Below are 22,879 nucleotides of genomic sequence, written 5' to 3' on the forward strand. Positions count from 1 at the left end.
TATGATTAGTTATTAATTTCTGAAGAGAAGAACATCAATTTTTATCTTTGGATAACAGATAAACAAAAGAATAGCTTTATTTAAATTAAGTAAAAATTATTTCAATCAATTTAACAATTTCTTGAGCTAAGAATATATATTCTTGAAAATTTTCAAGAACATGAATTCTTGTATCAAGAAAATTTTCTTAATAAAAGTATTTTTTTTCTCAGTGCAAAATGAATTTTAATATCAAAATCACAGAAAGAAAAATTTGTTGACTGGAGAACAAAATTCTTGGCTCAAGAAAATTTTCGGGTGCCTGAAGGAAGACCGAAGTTGTGTTGGCTGAAGTAAAAATTTTTCGAAAAATTCTTTTCTTGGTGGTAATTTTTTATTAATTCAAATTATCATAAATACTTGATACAATAAATTGTTATATTTGATCAAGATTTTTAGATACTTTAGGGAAACAGCGCCACCTAGTTCAGCTGAGAAAAAAATTTTCTCACCTTGAGAAAATTTTTCTCTTGAATATTTGATCCCCATTTTATATTATTTTTGCGTGCAATTACACATATTGAATGGAAAAAAATGATGAAATATCATTTGATCTTCCCATTTGACATGTTGATCAATAAAAATATAAATGAAAATTTACTTCTATCTTTATATTTAATTTTTTGGAGCAAGAAAGAAATTTTCTCAAGAGAAAAAAAAAAGTTTGGAAAATCCAAAAGTGCACGACTCATAATGTTCATTTAATTATGAAATATAAAAAAAAAAAAAAAAACTTAAGTCGTTCAAAATTAATTGCCGAAAAAACAGCTGTAGTAGGAAGGTACTACACAAGCGCCCCTGGTGGAATAAAATGTACATAATATGTATAGATATAGATATATCACCATCCATGTTAATTTTACATGGATATATATAGATATACAGTCTTGTAGTTTTCGTTTTTTATTAATTGCAATTAAACGACACTGAATTAATTAATCATTCGCATTCAGTGACCTACAATCGTCGATTAGAATTTAAAAAAAAAAAATTTAACTCAAATAATGGATTTTTTCACAAGTTACAGTGTTTCCGGGTTTCACACATGACGGACAGGAAAATTTTTTGACCTATTTTGGTGTTTTTTTCTCAATTCTATTGCAGTAAATCAATTTTTAAAAAGTATGAAATTAATCTCCATTAAATTATCTCGACAATAGTATGCAAAATATCTTGATTCCGTGAACTAACAAGGCTATAATAATAAAAATAGCCGCCAAAATGAGGCGAAAAAAATTTTTCGATCGTAAAGCACTCTCTGATGCTTCGCATCATGAGTCGTGCAATTTACTTCTATCAAGAACTAAATTTTTTGGAGCTTTGAGGCTGAATTTTCTTAAGACAAGCTTTTCTTGACTTAAATAAATTTTCTTGAATCAAGATACGTATTTCTTAAAGCAAGAGAATTAATTTTGTTGGAATAAGTGAAATTTCGTGTCAAAAAAAAGTTTTTTTCTGAAGAAAATAACTAGGAAGAAAAATATTTTCTTGGCTCAAATAAACCTTTTTTTCTGTGTATGTGTTGTTATTTGTTAACTGTGACGGCTAACAGTTGAGTGATCTCGCTTTAAAAATATTAACGACTCTTCTATTATCTATTATCTGTTCGCGGACATAAAAACTAGTTGCAGTGTGTGACTAGTATATATATGGATGAGAATAAGAGTAGCGTAAGTAAAGAGGGTTACCTAGTTTTCGTTTCAGGACTTATAAATGCATTAGGCAGTCGGAGTAATATTTACGAGCTCGTATAAGCCACGTCAGTTAAATAGTTTTATGAGCAATCGAACTTGCTTGCTTCACTTAACTTATATTTAATGGATATATATCATAGAGAAAGTTGATTTTATTATTTGCTTGTAAATGTGACGAGTGCACATATCACGTATTATAGTACTGTACTATAAACCAAGTATTTATTCTCATTCACTCTTAGATAAATATAGTATGGATGAAAATAAATCAAATAAATTGATTAAAAGATCCGAGAAGAGATATTTCATTTAAACTCTCTTTAGACGGAAAAATAGTTTAGTTTAGTTATTTTAGAGCGAGCCAATTTAGATTCAAAATATTTCTAGTGCATGAGCTATGTTTAGAGATGTCAGATTTAAGTTGAGATTTTATTTGTAATTTATTGGATTTAATACGATTGCTTTCCTGAAGTTAGATTTCCGTATTGCTTTATTTGATTACGTAAAATTTAAAAGTTTTTGTTATTAAAATTAATTAATTAATTATATATTTAACTTGCAGCTCTGATTTTGTAGGTAATTATGTCCACAAATCAATTTATCTTTCGAGTTATTTTATTTAAAATTAATATTTTAAGTAATGGAGGAAGTCAACTGTCAAGTATATTCTATTTTAATGAAACGTCAATCATCATTTTTAATGGACGTTTCTATAAATATAGATTTATTAGGCATAATTTATTTTTTATTTATAGAGTTGAAGGATTTGATTTAAGAGATTTATTCTAATTTAAAAAATGATTGGTTTTTTTGTCTCCAAGAAAACAGTTGGAGGATTATTTAATTGGCTGTTTCTCTTTTAGAGAAATAATTTTTTTATTTCTACAATTTACTTGACATTACAGATGATTTAATAAAAAATAAAAAATGATGTTATACAGAAAAAAAGATTCACTTGAGCCAAGAAAATATTTTTCTTTCTAATTATTTTCTTTAGAAAAAAAAAATTTTTAATTTATATTTTTATTGATCAACATGTCAAATGGGAAGATCAAATAATATTTCATCATTTTTTTTCATTCAATATGTATAATTGCACGCTAAAATAATATAAAATGGGGATCAAATATTCAAGAGAAAAATTATCTCAAGGTGAGAAAATTTTTTTCTCAGCTGAACTAGGTGGCGCTGCTTCCTTAAAGTATCTAAAAATCTTGATCAAATATAAAAATTTATTGTATCAAGTATTTATGATATTTTAAATCCGAACAAAAACAGTTTCACTGTAAAAAAAAATCGCGCTAAGTCCACGTTCATAAGACAATTAAGAAAAAAAAATTTCTTATTTCTTTACAAAAAAATATAATAAAAAAAAAATAAAAAAATCCAAGTAACCGATATGATTGTATTTGATTTTCGGAAATTAAAAAAAATTTTATTGTAAATTTGAAAATTAAAAAAAAAATTTTGGAACATTTAGTGTGCGTGGTTGCAAAATATTTTACTTTTAATGAAATTCGTAAAATCTATTTATCAGGACTTTAAAAAAATTGAAATACACAATGACGCACACCAAGTACGTTCCAAAATTTTTTTTTTTAATTTTCAAATTTACAATAAAATTTTTTTTAATTTCCGAAAATCAAATACAATCATATCGGTTACTTGGATTTTTTTATTTTTTTTTTATTATATTTTTTTGTAAAGAAATAAGAAATTTTTTTTTCTTAATAGTCTTATGAACGTGGACTTGGCGCGATTTTTTTTACAGTGAAACTGTTTTTGTTCGGATTTTAGTATTTTTTGTAATTATAATAAAAATTTAAAATTGGTACCAACTTAAATCTCGCGTTGGCTGCATTTTTTATAGCAAACTATCCTCTTGAAGCTACAGTTTATGTAAAAACAATTCCAGCGCACCCTGGCGGATGTAGATGCAAGCTGTGAAATGTATTTTTTTAACTGTAGTTTCCCATCTATTGGATGATTACCACGCATTCTCGAATTATTTAGTCTGTGGCATGTCACTTTTTACATAGAAAAAAAGTCAGGATCGAAATTTTTGAGCTTGCTATAGTTTGTGCTGATAAAATTTAATAATTTAAAGTAGATTAATTATTATAATTGAATATAATTAATTAACATCAGTAAAATAAAGCATGAATTACTGTTATAATATAAAATTTAGGAACAAGAAGTACCGTAGAATTAAATAAAATTTTGCAACCTCAAAATACCGTTCTGCTTACAGTAAACACAGTCGGTAGTCTGGCGCTCCATTTACAACGGATTTGAACGGAACTTGGCGCCAGATTCTACCGAATCTATGGATTAAGAAAAAATGACTTCCAACTTCGGCCAACACAACTTCGGTCTTCCTTCAGGCACCCGAAAATTTTCTTGAGCCAAGAATTTTGTTCTCCAGTCAATAAATTTTTCCTTCTGTGTATAATAATATTTATCAACAGTTTAGTCGCTTAAAATTCTTTTCATAAAATTACGTCCATAAATCTTAACATTAATTAATCAATAAAACCTTGTCATTTGATCTATTTTCATTAAAAAACAATTATCGATCATGCAAATGTGTTTACCATGTCAGAAGATAATAACACCTTTAGAGAAAGGTCCGCGCAACATGCGGTTCATTTTTTACTTTGATTATTATTTATTTCATTTCATTTTATTTTATGTATAACGAGCAATTACATGTCGTCTTTTAGTGAACATACATCTTGTTCATGTCAATGAATTTAAATTAAATATGTGCATGTACGTATACTCTGTGTGGTATATGTAATATGTATAAACAAAGTGAAAGTTTGTTCTTCGCCCTATTTGAAGTTACAGCGTAGAGTACTTACTCCAGTTCGGATAAATGTTAGTATAACTAAAAATAATAAATTATGGCTCAGAGCTGACGACAAGTGAGATTAAAAAATTTATTGATGCGAGAATTTGATAGGCTTGAGATAATTATGTGAAAGTTTTATTTATTGTTTAATTAGTTAATAGATTTATTGGTTGATAATAAAATAATTTAAATAAAATAGTAGCTATACCGTTTAATTGTTTTGCTTTCTGTCTCGCTAATTAACTGAGAGAAAAATACAATTGCTATTTATGTTAATCGTTAAAGTTTTATTGCTGAAAATTTACTGCACTGATACGGAGAAAAAATATTGTTTAAGATTGAAATAATATTTTTTTTTAAGTAAATTTTAATAGCTTGGAATTATAATTTTTAAAATAAATTCCAGTTAGTAAATCAGTATTTTTTTAAGCAGATTATTAATACATGCACAAACGTGTAAATGTAAGTAAGAAATTAATTTATTTAAGTCTTGTATTATTACGACACAAATTATTATATAATTATTTTTTCTTTTAGATCAATAAAAAACTTGATTGACAACTACGTCACCCAATTAATCATTTTTTTTTTTAACTATTAATTATAAATCTTTGTACTTCATGTCATCGTGATATATTCTCATTAAAAATTTAATGTCAGCCTACCAACAAATACGCTGTATCTAATTATGATTTTTTTTATTTAAATTTAATGAATAAAAAAAAGGCTGTTACACGGAGAAAATTTTATAGTAGAGTTTATTATTTAGTTATGATAAAATCTATTAACTGAATTCGATAGTAGTAAATATTATTTAAATAATTAAGTAAACCATCTGAATTGTAATATTTACCATCCTGATGGTAACTATTACTATTATGATGGTAATCAGTAATAATAACTGTTATTATTTTAATTAGTAACTACTATTATCAAAATCGTAATTCCTAATATAACCTGATGGTTGTAGTTACCATCAGTAATAATAATAATTACTATCTAAACTAGTAAAAAATATTTAAAAAATTAAGAATCTGCGTTACCGTGGATGCATTTCTGAATAAACTAAAAGCAGCTGTAATGCACAAAAAATCGGGATTAAATTCGGATTGAAATTATATTTAAATTTTTATTTGTCTAAAATAAGTTTCAACGTCAAATTTTTGAAAAAAAAAATTTGAAATTTCCAAAGAAATCAAAATTTTCAATAAAATTCAAACTAAAAAAAAAAAATTAAAATTTCAAAAAAAAAATTTTAAATTTTCAAAAAAATAAAATTTTTAAAAAAAAATTTTGAAGGGAATTTAAAATATTTTAATATTTCAAACAAAAATATGTAAATTATCTAGAATATGGATCTAAATAAAGGATTTAATTAAGTAAATTTATATTATTTTTTCTTCCAGAATTTTTTCAATCTGAGATGGTTACAGTTACCATCTTCGATTGTAACAGTTATAATTTATAATAACTAGAAAATCGAACGCGCTTTGCGCGCTTCTGTCAAAATGTTTATTATCGACAATTTAATTAATCAATATTTTTTCAAATTTTACTCATTAATATTTAACCGTTGCCGTGGTAATCGTTGCTATGGTAACCGTTGCTATGATAACCATTGCCAAAAAAGGTCACCATAGTAACGAAAAGCGACAACAATGAAAACGTCACATCAACTTTTTAATAAAAGTTATGATTATTTTAGTGGAAAAAATTCGCCATAGCAACCGTTACCATAGCAACGGTTACCATAACAACGGTTACTATGACAACGGTTACCATAGCAACGGTTACTATGGTGACGGTTACCATAGCAACGGTTACTATGGTGACGGTTACCATAGTAACTCAAAACAATTTTATTACTATTTTAGATAGTAGGAGTTACTATTTTTGTATAGTAGGTAGTATAATTAATTTTTCTCCGTGTATGTCTTAAAATAATTTAATTGAACTTTTATATGTAAATAAAACCTACTAAAAAAATATCGCTAAAAACAATTAAAAATTGTTCTGTTTATTATTCTGACTCGGGATTTAAAAGTTCAATTATTTTATTTTTCACAAAAAAATCTTTATATTTCTTTTTACATCACTAACGCCCTTAAATTACAAATTAACGATAATAACATAAATTTTTTTCGAGATTTAAAAACGTGATGTGAACCACGTGTTCTATTAGTCACGTTTTATTTTCTTATTTATCTTTTTCTAACTCGTATTTAATCATCTCTCTTCATCACGATTTAAACCTTTTTTTTTTATCATCTTGCCCCGTTAAGGTACTAACGAAGACGTTTCTTCATCGTCGTACCCAACAGAGTTAAGCAAGCAAAAAAAAGGTAATATACAATATATACACACGTTGGACGAATAATTTTGTGATTTATTTCCTCCTTTCAAAATTATAAATTAACGTTATCTCAAGAGTTTAAAGTATAAAAATGTTATATTATTTTTTATCAAATATTAATCATCTTTTTTTTTTAAAAAAAAAACCGTCGCCATAATTACCTAATAACTTAAAATGTTGATTTAATGACCAGAAAGATTTTTTTTTGGTCGTTAGAAAATATTTTTTTTATTCTTTGCTGTATTATGTTTATAACAAAGTTGACCGTAACGTGAAGAAAGAAGTAATGAGCTCGCTGAAGACGAAAGGGTTTTAAAATACATATATATAAAGGCCTCAACTCTTACGCCAGTGGATTGTGTCGATCCATGTTGTCGAACCGGATTCCTGACTGCCAAGGTCGCACCACATGGAAACATACACGCACTACACTTATATATATATTCACAATTCACATGAATAGTATTAAAGTCACAAAAGACTTTATATTAATTCTTCCTATATTGGCTCCCACAAATTTAATGAAAATCCTTTTTATTTTTATTGATTGTTTGCATGAGAAATAAAATAAAAAAAAAAACTTTTTTACACTAATTATATTTAAATGTATCAGCTTAACGAGGAGTCACATTAGCATTTGATTGTGATATTATGCAGGACTAGTTTTTTCGTGATTACAGTTAAAAAGCGTGTAACCTAACGGAAAAAAATGATCCAACTCCAGGTTTTAATTATGACTTTAAAAGGTCATTTAAAATGTTTGTTATTTACCATATAAGTGTAACAGGGTGGCTATAAACCGAGATTATCGGGACTTATCGGAGAATTCGATGCGATCGGAAAATATCAGAAGGTTTTAATTGCAATTAAATTATATTTTGTAAGTTGAAATTTTTTAATTTTTAATACTTTTTTTATAATAAAGAATTAAATAAAATTTTAAGTGAAACAAATAATTTTTTTGGGCAACTCAAGTGCTCTTGATAAATATTTTAAATTCAAATTAGCTCTTGAAAACTTAAAAATTATTTGCATTGATCTGAAGAGAGCCGATTTTGCTTCCCTTGAATTTTTTTACAGCCGAAATTTATATCAGTCGCAAATATTTATTTATCATTGAAAAAAATACTGCATAAGATATTTTTGTTAAGTGAATAATTTATACTTGACAAAAAAATTTGAGTAAATTTTTTGTAGTGCTTTGATGAGCTTCAACATTTCAAGTGTTTCTATACACAGAAAGAAAAATTTGTTGACTGGAGAACAAAATTCTTGGCTCAAGAAAATTTTCGGGTGCCTGAAGAAAGACCAAAGTTGCGCTGGTCGAAGTAAAAATTTTTCGAAAAATTCTTTTCTTGGTGGTAATTTTTTCTTAATTCAAATTATCATAAATACTTGATACAATAAATTTTTATATTTGATCAAGATTTTTAGATACTTTAGGACAGCAGCGCCACCTACTTCAGCTGAGAAAAAAATTTTCTCCTTGAGAAAATTTTTCTCTTGAATATTTGATACCCATTTTATATTATTTTAGCGTGCAATTATACATATTGAATGAAAAAAAATGATGAAATATTATTTGGTCTTCCTATTTGACATGTTAATCAATGAAAATATTAATGAAAATTTACTTTTATCTTTATATTTAATTTTTTGGAGCAAGAGAGAAATTTTCTCAAGACAAGAAAATTTACTTCTATCAAGAACTAAATTTTTTGGAGCTTCGAGGCTAAATTTTCTCAAAATAACAAGATTTTCTTGACTTAAATAAATTTTCTTGGATCAAGCTACGTATTTCTTAAAGCAAAGGAATTAATTTTGTTGGAATAAGTGAAATTTCTTGTCAAAAAAAAATTTTTTTCTAAAGAAAATAACTAGGAAGAAAAATATTTTCTTGGCTCAAGTGAAACTTGAAATTTGCCTCATTAAATTGTTATAATTTGCTCTCAACATTTAAGCATTTCCCTTATTAGACCCTATTATTTTTATTTCCTCAATTAATAGATATTGTTCTATTTCTCATCATAATTATATTTCAGAGCTTATATCTATACTATTAAAATTATTTCAAATCATAAAGCTTCATAAAATTGATCCTGTTCGTCTTTTAAATTTAATTTTATAACACGTGTACTTTACTATAAACTTATCAATACTTTTGTTATTCGTCTATTTGCCTAGGCATAAAAATTGAATAAATAAATAAATAAAATAAAATAAAATTTGAAAAGTTTGATATTTTTTTTGGCAATGAGTGGAAATGTCTGTATGTATAAATTTGTAAATGTATCGACGCGAGTGTAGTTTAGGATCGTTCGATTCACGACTGGATTTGGTGGGACGGATAAACTTAACCCCCAGGGTATTTATAACTCTTAATCAAGGCGAATCTAGGTCCAAGTTAAACCCTCACGATCTAGCGGATATGAGGGAAGCCTATAGTCATATCTCCGGTTTCGGATAACGTCACCGGTAATCTCCGTGTAATTAGACACAATGAATTACGAGGAGAAAAAAGTACCTCCAAATAGCAAATTGGTTAAAAAGAGTTTATTCAAGTGCTTGATCGCTGACAAAAGAATTTATTTTTTGGAAAATTTCAACGTACGATTGAATAGTAACGTTAATATATCGTACAGAGACAAGCAATTGGATAAAGAAGAGAATTTATTTTACCTTGAGAACGAGTTCATGAAGGACATTAAAAAAATGAAAAACACAAAAAAAAACAACTAATGCATGAATAGTAGATGGAATTCAGTGACAAAAAGAATAAAATATAAAAGGTATAATCGTAATGTATACCGAGAGTTTCTTTCATGGAGAATTCAATGAATATCGTACCTGAAGGCTCAGAATGTCAAATGTGCATGCATATCATTATTTATGTATTCATAAAACAGACTTGAATATCGTTTTCACTTTATGGATATAAAACGCATGCACTTAAGATATCAGATGTTACCCTAAAGTTATCAAAATGATAAATACGGATAAATATTAATAATAATAAATGCATAATAATATTGCATTATCGACATTTCCATTCAAATTCTTTGCAAATTAAAGTTTATACAAATTTATTACATGTGTCATTTTGAGGTTTAAGTTTTTAACATACCTGTTTCTCGTACTTCCTGTATTACATTGTTTGGATTTATATTAAAAAACATTGAAAAACAATTTGTCAATATTGTAATTTTTAAGAGTCATAAAAAGTAGAAAATTTTGTAAATTGATAAAATTACAGTAGCGCTCAAAAGTATTTTGACAATATTATGCGTTAGTTTTTTTCAACAATGTCAAAATACTTTGGAGCCACCATTTTCCAAATATTTTAAAAACTAAACTTTCTGTTACGAACAACGACCGGTTTAATTAAACCATTAAATATATTTGTCAAAGTACTTTTGCACGGAAAAAAAAATATTGCTACTGGAGCCATCTACTAGAGAGCTACTCGTAGAGTGCTACGACAGCAAAACGTTTTCCTACAGTAGCAATACTGTATGGCTCTGGTAGGAATACTTTAGTTAGCTAGAATCGCTAACTACATTTTTCAACGGCTCCGTCTAACATAACCACATACACACGTACCAATATCTATTAACTGAATAACAATATTTATAAATAATGATTTCAATTCATAATAATATTCATAAATAATAATTTCAAGAATTATATTTATTAATTGATGAATTTGAAATTATTTATTTAATTTTGATTGAATAAAAAAATTAAATTAAATGACATAAAAAAGGTCAATGAAAAATTTTCATAATTATCATAATAAATTATAATTTAAACAAAAATATGCTTCCATATTATTTATCACTAATAAATATAATTGAAAATTAATTTAGCAGATATTTAATAATTTTTAGAATTTTTTTAAAAATAAATTATGGTAAAAAAAAATGAAAAAAAAATTTGACATGTAGAAATTTAAAAAAATCATAAATCCAATTTTTTAAAAATAATTTTTCAGAAAAAATTTATTTGTTAAATAAAATTAAAAAATTATCAAGTGACTGTTAACTTTAACGTCATTAAATAAAATTATAATCAAAAGTTTGACAATTTTAAAAAATAATAAATAAATATACAAAAATAACAATTAAAAAAAAATGTCTAAAAATTAGAAAAAAAACTTTCAGTATAATTTTTTTGTTTTAACTAAGTTTAAATTTGTTTAAAAATAAAAAAAATATAAGCTATGCACTAATTTATTAGTTGTCCATTACTGTAAAATTAATTTATTACTCGATATAATAAATAAATTTGCATCAATCCATAAATAATATTTTATTTGGTAGTCATCAGTGAATTCACGATTAACAAAACAAATATTTTTGAGGTTATGAAATATGTCAACACACAAGACTGCGCGCGAAATCTGAGACTACAGCGAGGCGTTTACAGCTCTCAGCAATCCCGTTTGGCTCTCCCAGCAGTACGGTTTAGCTATTTTAGCTAACTAATGTATTCCTGTCAGAGCGATCTACTAGATGGCTCTAGTAAGAATCTAACAGTTAGTCAAGTGGGGATAGCTACAGCAGCATTACAGTATGGCTCTGAGAGCGATATTTTTTTTCCGTGTGAGCGCTACTATATATCAATTTAGATTCAATCTATTAAAAAAAAAATTTGGAAAAAAAAACAAGTAGTTATGGCTGTCAATAAATATAAATTGAGATTTTCATAACACAACAATATATTTTTCATTATTACATAGTAAATAACATGATAATATATTTCATTTCAGTTCTAAGTAAATTAATCCATTGATATATTATCATCACTCATCACACAACAAAACATGCAATATAAATTTATTATTCCATTGAAAAAATACTGACTTATTTTAAAATCAATACACGGTATGTGCGTTTTTAGACCCTTAAAATAAATTCACACTATCAAAAAATTATTTTCACGGATACCATGATCTTTTATTACGATTACGCTTGTGTTTTTTGATAGTCTTTCGGCGCTTAGAGCGCTCAATTTTTGGTTCAACTTTTGACATCGTTTGTTTATGATCGATTTTAGAATAAGTGGATATTTTTTCTATTATTACTTCGACACAAAAGATTAATAACGCTATGATCAAACTAACTCCAAAAATTTTGTAAGTAGGTATTAAGTCGTTTTCAGTTACTTCGTCCATTCACTCAGAGGCTCTAATTCTATCTTCCTTTCTTATTTTCTTTAATCGATTAATAATCTTGAATCTATCATCATAATTTGTAAGCCCGGAATCAAATACTCTCCGTCCGATTGTGTCAAATTTATTTTTCAGGGCCCAGTTCTTCCGGGTCCACGAAGCATAATATTTTGTAAAAACTGGATTTTTAGAAATGTACAAATTTGAATTTTTTTTATGAATGTTAATTGTAAAGAAGTTTTATAAATACAAGCGATTGTAGAATTTGCACGAGCATTTTTGGAGCATTGAAATAGTTTACTATAACCACAAGCATGCAAAAATTTTTTGTCATCGTCAGTAACCCATATATTTTGATTTAAGATATCCTGATCCAATTCCTGATCATAAAAGACATGATAACGATGATCGAACAAGTTTTGCAAAGTGTCAATACTGTACCGAGACGGTCCCGCTAAAAGAGCCGATATTTCATTCTGAATAGCTGAAGATGCCGAAAAAATAAAAAAAGATGCTATGACAAACACAATCCGCATCGACAATCTACCGAGAGGCGTCATTATTCCCATATTAAATATCAGACTAAAAACATCTAGAAGAGAAACACTGAATGCAAAGTAATTGTGTATTACTATACAAATAGCAACTGATAGTATAACAATGATCGAAAGTAAAATTATTTCATAATTGTGTTCACTGACAATTTGACAGGTTATTGCCAAGAAAGTACGTTTTTAAGTTAATATTGAAAATTGAATTACTCCATAATAAGTCAGTATATCAGTATATTCATAATTAGTTTTCGCAATAGGCATATTTCTTCCGATAATGTCGTAATTGCCACTAACTAATGCTTTCAGGTATCCTTTCTTTGAAGCATCAATCACAGCACCCGGGTGAATAATATATAGAGATGGTGTTATATTCAAGACATCGAATAAGAGATTCACAGATGGTTTTTTTGGATCTTCAATCAATTTAAAATTTACATTCCTAATATCAATCACATCATCACGAGTAGCATTTGGTAATGAAAATGTTATCATTGTCTTAATTTTATGATTGCCAAGCGTTTTAGTTTTGTCAAAGGTAATGTTGTGACAAACTCTCTGATCTGTAATTCATTATAAAATTTCGTTAGTCAAAAGTTATGAATCAAATGATTTATATTAATTTTATAAAAATTTACCATTATCGAAATATTGATGAAATAATGTTCCCTTCTCAGCAATTTCTTGACTAGTTGTTTCAGCGCTTCTCCATGGATATGGTGCATAGTTGGTAAATGGGTTGTAATTGTAGATGATCAAATTGCCAGAATCAGATTCTCGACACAAATAATAAGATGACAGTAAATCCATCTTCTATAATAATTTGAGAATTTCATTAGCGTTTTCACAAGTATTTTCTACTTCAACGATGAAAAAGTAAGACTCCACACTCCACGTTGTTGTTGATTTTAAATTATCGAACAGCGCTTTTAATTTATGAATCGGCCCAGAAACCGACAGTACATATGTCGGGTATCTCGGATTAAAAACTTGAATTTCTTTGGATTCAAAATTTTTATCGAAAATAATTGTAGGTGGCTCTACGATTTCTCATGGAATCTTGTGAATTTTATCATACAAATCTTCAGTAATAACAACAGGATTGAGGAGGTTAGAAAAACAAAATTCAAGGAGTCGTTTCTGTAAATTATAAGTCAGTGAAAAAATCAAATTAATTGGTGAATAGTATTAAAGCAAAAAAATAATCAATTACCACATGGCTGTAAAAAAGAACGTCTGAATCAGTTTGAAGCGAACTGTAAGTTGTTATCTGACAACAACTTTTATAAACATAAAAATCAATATAATCTCTTTCATTCTCATTTTCACAATCAACATAATCACATCGATTCACATTAACTGATTTTTTTTTTAATTAAACAACTTATATTTTACATTGCAGATATCTTTAGACATTTGAAGATGGCATAACTACGTATAACGATGTATAAGTTAGTCTGTTCGTTTCTGAATCTCCATCGTAACTGACCTAATATTTGCTAGAACAACATAAAAAAATGTCCGTTTCTTCCATTATAATAACGAATTTTGCATTGTTACTTCAATCGATTGTCATATATTGCAGCTTTCAAAGTAATGAACGCGTGTTTCAATACTTTGTTTTCATTTTCGTTGCGTGGAAACACTTGAACATCAATAAAAAAAAAAATGACCACTCAAGTGAAGAATATTAAAAAATAAAATAACAATATTTGTTCAGTGATAAAATAAAAACCAAATATTTAATAATCAATATTCACGTTGTAAAAATTTTAGAGAAGTAGGTTATGAAAAAATTAGCACTTAGAGGACGATAAATACTTGAATAAATAAATATTTTAATTTTAATTTTTTCACACTCAGCATACGTACACATCTAATGTGTGTAAAGTTAATTTGAGTATGCAGCATTAAATAATAAATCGTTAGTTGAGAATAAAAAGTATGAAATATGAGTATTAAATTCCATTTTCATTGTTGTCAGACATTGAATTGATGCAATGTTTGTTGAAGAAGGATTAGGAGTGAGCGTGGAAACTTCTAAATGGATTTTTAAACGCTCGCTCAATGTACAATCATAAATAACGGAATACATAAGCCCAGGAGAGTGCTTTTGCTTCATGGGAGAGGCAAGAAGTCCAAGAAACCAGGAAATAAAGTGCAACTGCGCATTCTTTACTTCTGGTACTCTGGTACATATAAATATATATATGTATATATTATATTATAAATCTTCCTACTGTTATTTTTTTCCATACTAAAACGCCGTGTGACAGCTAAAGTTTTCAATACTTGCATGTATAATAAATAACATTTATTTTTAATACATTTGTTCGGAAAAAGCTCTTTGTTTTACCGGACTATCAATACTGAATACCCTTCAAAAAAAGGTTCAATGACTCTTGAGCACGTATTCCCATTTAAATAATACCTTATTTTATTGACCGGTATTGCAAACATAAATCATTATTCGCGACAATTTAATTTATAAAAATAAATAATTATATACAGTGGATAAACGCCAGAGATGGGGGCATTAAACTCACTTGAAGAATATAATGAGATGAATATGTGGAGTGCAAGTAAAGAGCATGAGGAGAAGAATACGCTGCTGGAATAGATCACTTTGAGAAGAATGACAACGACATAAGTGTATTACAACGACATATTACTCTATAAAGTGTTGTATATGCACCGAGTTTCGATTTTCTTGTCTGTAAGTCTTAGCGACAAATTACTCAAGTCTAAACTATCAAATACTATTAACACATGTGTTGCGTCAACTAATGCAATAAATTTAAATAGATCAACATTCTTACCAGACGTTAATACCTGCAAACATTAATTTATCTATTTATATGAATAATATATAATATAATATCTAACATCGAATATTATTACGCATTAATTACTAAATCATTAGATATACTTCATGTTTTTCAATCGGCATATTTATGATGAATTAATTAACCACTTAATCCAGTCATACTCATTATTATAAATCACGCGTAACTAATTTACATAAAATCCAAAACTTTTATGAACAGAAAAAAAGGTTCATTTGAACGAAGAAAATATTTTTCTTTCTAATTGTTTTCTTGAGCAAAAAAAAAAATTTTTTTTGACACAAGAAATTTCACTTATTCCAACAAAATTAATTCTCTTGCTTTAAGAAATAAGTATCTTGATCCAAGAAAATTTATTGAAGTCAAGAAAATCTTGTTTTGAGAAAATTCAGCCTCTTGCTCCAAAAAATTTAGTTCTTGATAGAAGTAAATTTTCTTGTCTTGAGAAAATTTCTCTCTTACTCCAGAAAATTAAATATAAAGATAGAAGTAAATTTTCATTAATATTTTTATTGATCAACATGTCAAATGAGAAGATCAAATAATATTTTATCATTTTTTTTCATTCAATATGTATAATTGCACGCAAAAATAATATAAAATGGGTATCAAATATTCAAGAAAAAAATTTTCTCAAGGTGAGAAAATTTTTTTCTCAGCTGAAGTAGGTGGCGCTGCTGTCCTAAAGTATCTAAAAATTTTGATCAAATATAAAAATTTATTGTATCAAGTATTTATGATAATTTGAATGAAGAAAATTACTTCCACACAGAAAAAAAAGTTCACTTGAGCCAAGAAAATATTTTTCTTCCTAGTTATTTTCTTTAGAAAAAAAATTTTTTTTTGACAAGAAATTTCACTTATTCCAACAAAATTAATTCTCTTGCTTTAAGAAATACGTATCATGATCCAAGAAAATTTATTTAAGTCCAAAAAATCTTGTTGTTTTCAGAAAATTCAGCCTTTAGCTCCAAAAAATTTAGTTCTTGATAGAAGTAAATTTTCTTGTCTTGAAAAAATTTCTCTCTTGCTCCAGAAAATTAAATATAAAGATAGAAGCAAATTTTCATTAATATTTTTATTGATTATAATGTCAAATGAGAAGATCAAATAATATTTCATCTTTTTTTTTCATTCAATATGTATAATTGCACGCTAAAATAATATAAAATGGGTATCAAATATTCAAGAGAAAAATTTTCTCAAGGTGAGAAAATTTTTTTCTCAGCTGAAGTAGGTGGCGCTGCTTCCCTAAAGTATCTAAAAATTTTGATCAAATATAAAAATTTATTGTATCAAGTATTTATGATAATTTGAATTAAGAAAAAATGACTTCCACCAAGAATAGAATTTCTCGAAAAATTTTTACTTCGGCCAACACAACTTTTGTCTTCCTTCAGGCACCCGAAAATTTTCTTGAGCCAAAAATTTTGTTCTCCAGTCAAGAAATTTTTCCTTCTGTGTATACTTGATAAATATTTCAAGTATACTTGATAAATAATTTTATGTTAAAAATTTCACAATCTTAGCTATCGATAAATCTGAATTCAAAGATGTAGAACTAAAGAAGGAGTTTAAGCAAAGACTGTTTTAGAATCACGCGTGAATAAACAATGCAAATTCACGGGATCGTGTCCAGTGATACGTAGCCCATTAGCCAGGACTATAGGGCTCTGAAATAAAAGAATAAAAAAACTAGCGTGAATCTTTTTTCCATGACAGTGTGTATAGCTCGTATCCGGCGACGTAAATTCGGGTCGGTCAACGCTTGCTTTGTCTCTTGGTCCACGTGTAGTAGTCCAGAAATAAAATCCTGTTACAAGGCTTTTATCCGAAATTTACGATCTCTTGTTGCTCCTTTATCGTCCTCTTTACGTCCAACAGCCCTCTGTTTGCTTGTATATTACTGCCCTAACTAACCAATTATCAACGAAAATATTGTTCTTTATCCTCGCAAGCGTGCTATTTATTTTGGGAATTTTTAATAGATTTTTTAAGGGCCGTGTTATTATTTACATCTCAAGGTCTATTTTTGACATATCGCCCACGCATTACTGTACTGCATTGTAGGACATGCAATTGTAAATTTATTTATCAATTCAAGAAGAATATGACTTACCAGGAGAAGAATATTTACTCTAGTTAAAATTCGGTTCATTTACCTGGAACAAAAATACACAAAAGAACGTTAATTATTTGAATAAATAAATAAAATAAATGTAGAGTCGATAAAATAGATGAATTCTTCTCTGACGGAGGGTTATTTATTTGGAATTGTCGGTGTTTGCATTAATATTAATATTAAAATAAATAATAATGAATGTTGAGCGAAATGAAATGAAAAAATGTGAATAATCACCTCGTTTAAATATTCGCAGACCGGTAATTGCGATGAATTATAAAACTCATCATTTAATATGTATATGCGGGAAGATATATCTATATGTGCTGCATGAAGTTGTAAAATAAATAATGTTCCGTCGGCTAATGAACGTTGACCATTAAAATTGTAATCAATATTCGAGGATTGAACTCATTGTGTACATACCAACAATAGATTTTCAATAAATATGAATATTATAAAATATCAGAGGAAGCTCTGATGACGATAATATTTCAATGTGAAATAATAATTTATTTCAATTTTAATTAAAATACTCTGTTGGTGTGGGTCTACATATTACTCGTGAGAAAATTGCATGAATTCATTTTACAATTTTTGTTTAATAATTAAATGATATCATTGTCCAGAGGAAAAGAGATATGCATATTTTAAATATACAAAAGAGGTATGAATGTTTAATATGAATATATATAAACCTACAAATTATATATGTGTGTGACGTAAGGTAAACGACCTACGGTACGGTTATGAAAGAATAATCAATACTCAATAATAGCGTTCTGATACAGAACATTACTTTTTAATTATTATTAAAAGTTTCATTTTTGTGAACAAAACACTTTTATAAAAGTTTGTTAATATGGCGTTGATTGATTAAATTTTTTACGCGTTCAATTGAGTGAAAAAACCAACAAAGTTTATTTCTATTTTAATTATTATTATTCATTTAATTAGTTTTGAAACTTATTTATCGGGGAAAAAAATGATTGGTGCAGAAAATTTTATCATAGGTGTCAAAATTTATTTCTTGAAAATGAAGACAAATTAATTTTTTTTGTCAACTTGAAACATTTTTATTCTACTTAATTAGTTTAATATTCATTATTAAAAGTATGTTTATTAAAAAAAAATCCAAAGAATCTAATCAAGAGTAAAATCTCAATTAAAAAAATCAAATTAATGCACTGAAAGAGAAAAATTCGTAATTGAAATTAAGGAAAAGAAATCTTGAGCCTCACAAGTTCAAATGATTATTTATATTATTAAGAGAATAAGCAAAATTTTGTGGTCAGTGTATTTATATAATAAAATGAGCTCATCTTGATGTTACACTCATCAAGACCTTTCATTTAAGTACCTACATCATTTTTTCATATATTTATATATGTATATATTATATATATATCTATATATGAAAAATATATCAAAATACATGTGGGTACTCAAATGAGAGCTCTTGATGAGTGCAACTTCAAGATGAGCTTATATCTTTAAAAACGTCAATAGTTAAAAAAAAAAGTACAGTGCAATTTAACATAATGAAGAAATGAGCTTGTATTTTGTGAACTATTGACATTTTTATAGATATAAGCTCATCCCGATGTTACACTCATTAAGACCTTTTATTTAAGTACTCACATAATTTTTTGATATATTTTATATATTTATATATATATGAATATATGAAAAATTTATCAAAATGCTTGTGGGTACTCAAATGAAAGCTCTTGATGAGTGTAACATCGGGATGAGCTTATATCTTTAAAAATATCAATATTTAAGAAAGTACAGTGCAATTTAACATAATTAAGAAATGAGCTTATATCTTGTGAACTATTGAAATTTTTAAAGATATAAGCTCATCCCGACATTACACTCATTAAAACCTTTTATTTGAGTACCCATATCAATTTTTCATATATTTTATATATTTACATATATGTATATATGAAAAATATATCAAAATGCATGTGGGTACTCAAATGAAAGCTCTTGATGAATGTAACATCGGGATGAGCTTATATCTATAAAAAATTCAATAGTTAAAAAATTACAGTGCAATTTAACAAAAGTTATTGTTTAATAAAGCAAAATTTTATTTATTTATATTTCACAAGTCACGGCAGTCACATAGTGACTGAGATTAATAAAATAACAATTAAATTGATTAAAAAAAAAAATCCCGTGTGAAGATTTTCCTCGAGCTTTAAAAATAAAGTGAATGTAAATAAACCTTGAATAATACAAGATGATATATGTATGATAGGTGTGAGTTTGTTTTTAAGATTAAATGTATAAAAAAGGGGTTTTAAGTTTATAAGCTTATGTGTGGTGACTTTGAGCAGAGCGTAGATACACATCGTAAGATTGAAATATGCGGTTAGGTATCTAAATCAGTGGTTCAACTCACGTAGACACAAAACACAAATACTAAAGCGTGCAAGTGTGAAGAGAAGCGCGAGTCCCTTGTCAGTTTATCGGACTCGTTGTTGCGTGCGGGTTGGCTTAGCTGGTTGACTCTGCTCGTATGCCTCAGCTCGAGAGCCAAGCGGCCCCACGGGCACTCAAAGTAAAGAGGGAAAGAGCACAAGGAAGCCTGGTGGCAAAGTAAAGCCGATGCCGACGTAGTGTACCGTGGCGAGGAGAAAAACCCCAGCTGAGATTCAGTGAGAGTAAATGAGACGGAGAGATTGAGCGTAGAAGAGGAGAGACGACGAGGTCGCGTGCCGTCCCGAACGCGACTTTATCGTGAGCTACATAAACCGTACGCTTTCTCTTTCTTTCTTTCTTTATTCTTTTCTGTCTCGGCAGTCTTGCTCTTGGTCGTGGTCTTGGTCTGGGTCTTGCTCTTGCTCTTGCTCTTGCTCTTGCTCTTGGTCTTGGTCGTGGCCTCTCCGGTTTGCTCAATTCGCAGTGAGGTAGGTTGTGGCTTGCCCATAAAGCTACGTTCACGTGCCACAACATCTTATAGTTATGTTTATATATTTATATATATTATATATGCATTAACAAGACGTCGTACTGACCAGGACAATGTAGTCGCACTTTTCTCTCAAGTTATGCTCATTTTATTAGTCACTTTATTTATAACACTCGTCTTTATGAATTTATTTTCCAGAAGAGGTTTATGTGTAGCTAAGTCATAATATCTATTGCAAATGTGTAAGAATTAGAGTATCTTTTATGGAAATATGTTAGTTTATAATTTTTTCAGTACTCTTTTTATAATTATCAGATTAATAAATTTTTTACTGGTCGTTAGAGATTTTTAAAAATTTTTTAAATCGTCAAAAATGAAATTTTACTTTAATTTTACTCTTATTTTATTTTCTAAGTTGAAAATTGTTTGCAATAAGACTTGTTAAACTTTCAAAAATATCCGAAAAATATTTTTTAATTAAAATATATTGATAATAATTTTTTTTTCTGAGTTCTAAAAAATTTTAACCCCTTAAAAATATTTTATTACGCTGATTTTGAAAAATAAAAATAGTTAGTATTTTTTTGTGTCACTCTAATTTTTTACTAGTCGCTAGAGATTTTTAAAAATTTTATTTTAATTTTTCTCTTATTTTATATTCTAAGCCGAAAATTGTATCTGAAAATTTTAAATCGAAATTTTTATTGCACTAAAGACTTGTTAAACTTTAAAAAATACCCAACAAATATTTATAAATCAAAATATATTAATGATAAATATTTTTCTGAGTTTTAAAAATTTTTAACAACCCTTAAATAGTATGTTACAACCCAAGGCCAGAAAGTTGGATTTCCTGGCATATGGGATATGATGGCCGAGGCGAAGCCGAGGCCATCATATCACATACGTCAGGGTATCCAACATTCTGGTCATGGGTTGTATACTATTTTTCTTGCTCTCCAACCGAAAGTACGTAACCCCATGGAAGGGGTTTTGCAAAACCGAGACGAAGCCGAGGTTTTGCCGGGCGTGAGGGGAGCGCCGCCCGACTTTTGCAAAGCCGAGGCTTTGCTGGTCGGGGCGGGTATAAAAAAAAAAATAAAAGTTAATAAATTGAAAAAAAATGTTATTTTAAACTTTACTAACAAATGCTCTGATTAAGAGTGATATCATGCACAGAATTTGTCACAAATATTTAAACTCATTCTAATTACAGAATTTATTTTTTTAAGTTGATTAAAAATTAGCTTTTAATTAGTAATCGACGGCTAAGAAAGATTGAAATTAAACTATTACAAGTTTGTAGAGTACATGGATCGTTTTATAAACATTGCTTTACTAACTATCAAAATAAAAAAAAAAAAAGCAAATAAAATTCACAAAACTATTATGTTTTATTTTTTAAACTTTTTATATAAATTATTTGTGCAGTATAATTATTAAATAGTTTATTAACAATGATCTAGTTAAAAATTATTTTTATTTTTTTGACATTTTTTGGTTAGTTTATGCGCCGACATGTTACATACAGACGATGTTGTGACTGTTATATATACAGTTGAAACTCGCTGTATAGTCCGGTCGCGCCACGAAAATTCGAAAGAAAGCGAGTTTCTGTGCTGCCGAGCCAGAAAATATGCGTAGCGCGCATGCGATAGAGCAGGCTATAAAAGTTGCTCTTTCTGGAGTAAATTGCTGCCGGGAAGAGCGTACTTTCGGCTAGGAGAGTAAGAAAAAATATTTTATCACACTGATTTAAAAAAAAAACTTAAAAAATAAAAATAGTTGGTTTTTTTTTTAGTCACCCTAATAAATATATAATATATAAAAAGCTCATTAACTCGAAGTATTTATCCCCGAAACAATTTTTCTTTATTTGCTATCATAAAATGCAATAAAAATTTTTCATTTACTTGAAATGACTCGTAAACCATAAATTGTTTAATCTCGAACTTCAATAAATTCCAAAGCCATAAAGACTTAAGATTGCTGTAACAGTCAATCGTACATTGCTGAAAAATTTATCAGATCAGTATATATAGTAAATTAAATTAACTCGAAAGAAGTCATGAACCAAAAGTAACTTCTTTTCAAATGAACTCATTTATGTTGAGCAAATTGCAATAATCTACGAAATCAATTACATCGGGTGATTGGTTTTTGATATTAGATTATTAGCTGGCTGTATTATAATAGTATATACCTTCCGAACTAAAATAAAAACGTTCAATTACATTTCTCCATTTTGTATTCGATTAAATTTTTTTTAAAGTCGATAACAGCTGAGAAATAAAATAATAAAAGTAGAATAAAAAAAATGTTTAAGC

The 22,879-nt window shown here is 27.7% G+C and overlaps 2 protein-coding genes across 3 annotated transcripts in view; both read right to left on the bottom strand.

Moving 5' to 3' along the window:
• The window catches only part of LOC123275055 (TOX high mobility group box family member 3-like), a 398,558-nt gene that overhangs the window by 300,279 nt on the left and 75,400 nt on the right, over nt 1-22,879 (bottom strand). The gene's annotated exons all lie outside the window — the stretch shown is intronic.
• On the bottom strand, nt 12,340-13,595 carry LOC123275057. The gene is made up of 2 exons (XM_044742962.1): nt 13,300-13,595; nt 12,340-13,224 (listed from the first exon to the last, which is right to left on the bottom strand). Exons 1-2 carry the CDS (start codon nt 13,469-13,471, stop codon nt 12,845-12,847), a joined length of 552 nt encoding a protein of 183 aa, XP_044598897.1. The 5' UTR covers nt 13,472-13,595; the 3' UTR covers nt 12,340-12,844.

Source organism: Cotesia glomerata, linkage group LG1, assembly GCF_020080835.1.
Source record: "Cotesia glomerata isolate CgM1 linkage group LG1, MPM_Cglom_v2.3, whole genome shotgun sequence".
Classification (NCBI taxonomy): domain Eukaryota; kingdom Metazoa; phylum Arthropoda; class Insecta; order Hymenoptera; family Braconidae; genus Cotesia; species Cotesia glomerata.

Bases quoted from the DNA above. Each gene is read 5' to 3' on its own strand.
- LOC123275057 (XM_044742962.1), bottom strand. From the start codon at position 13,471: ATGGATTTACTGTCATCTTATTATTTGTGTCGAGAATCTGATTCTGGC. The intron at 13,225-13,299 runs GTAAATTTTTAT...AATGAATTACAG, and splicing joins TCATCAATATTTCGATAATG to ATCAGAGAGTTTGTCACAAC.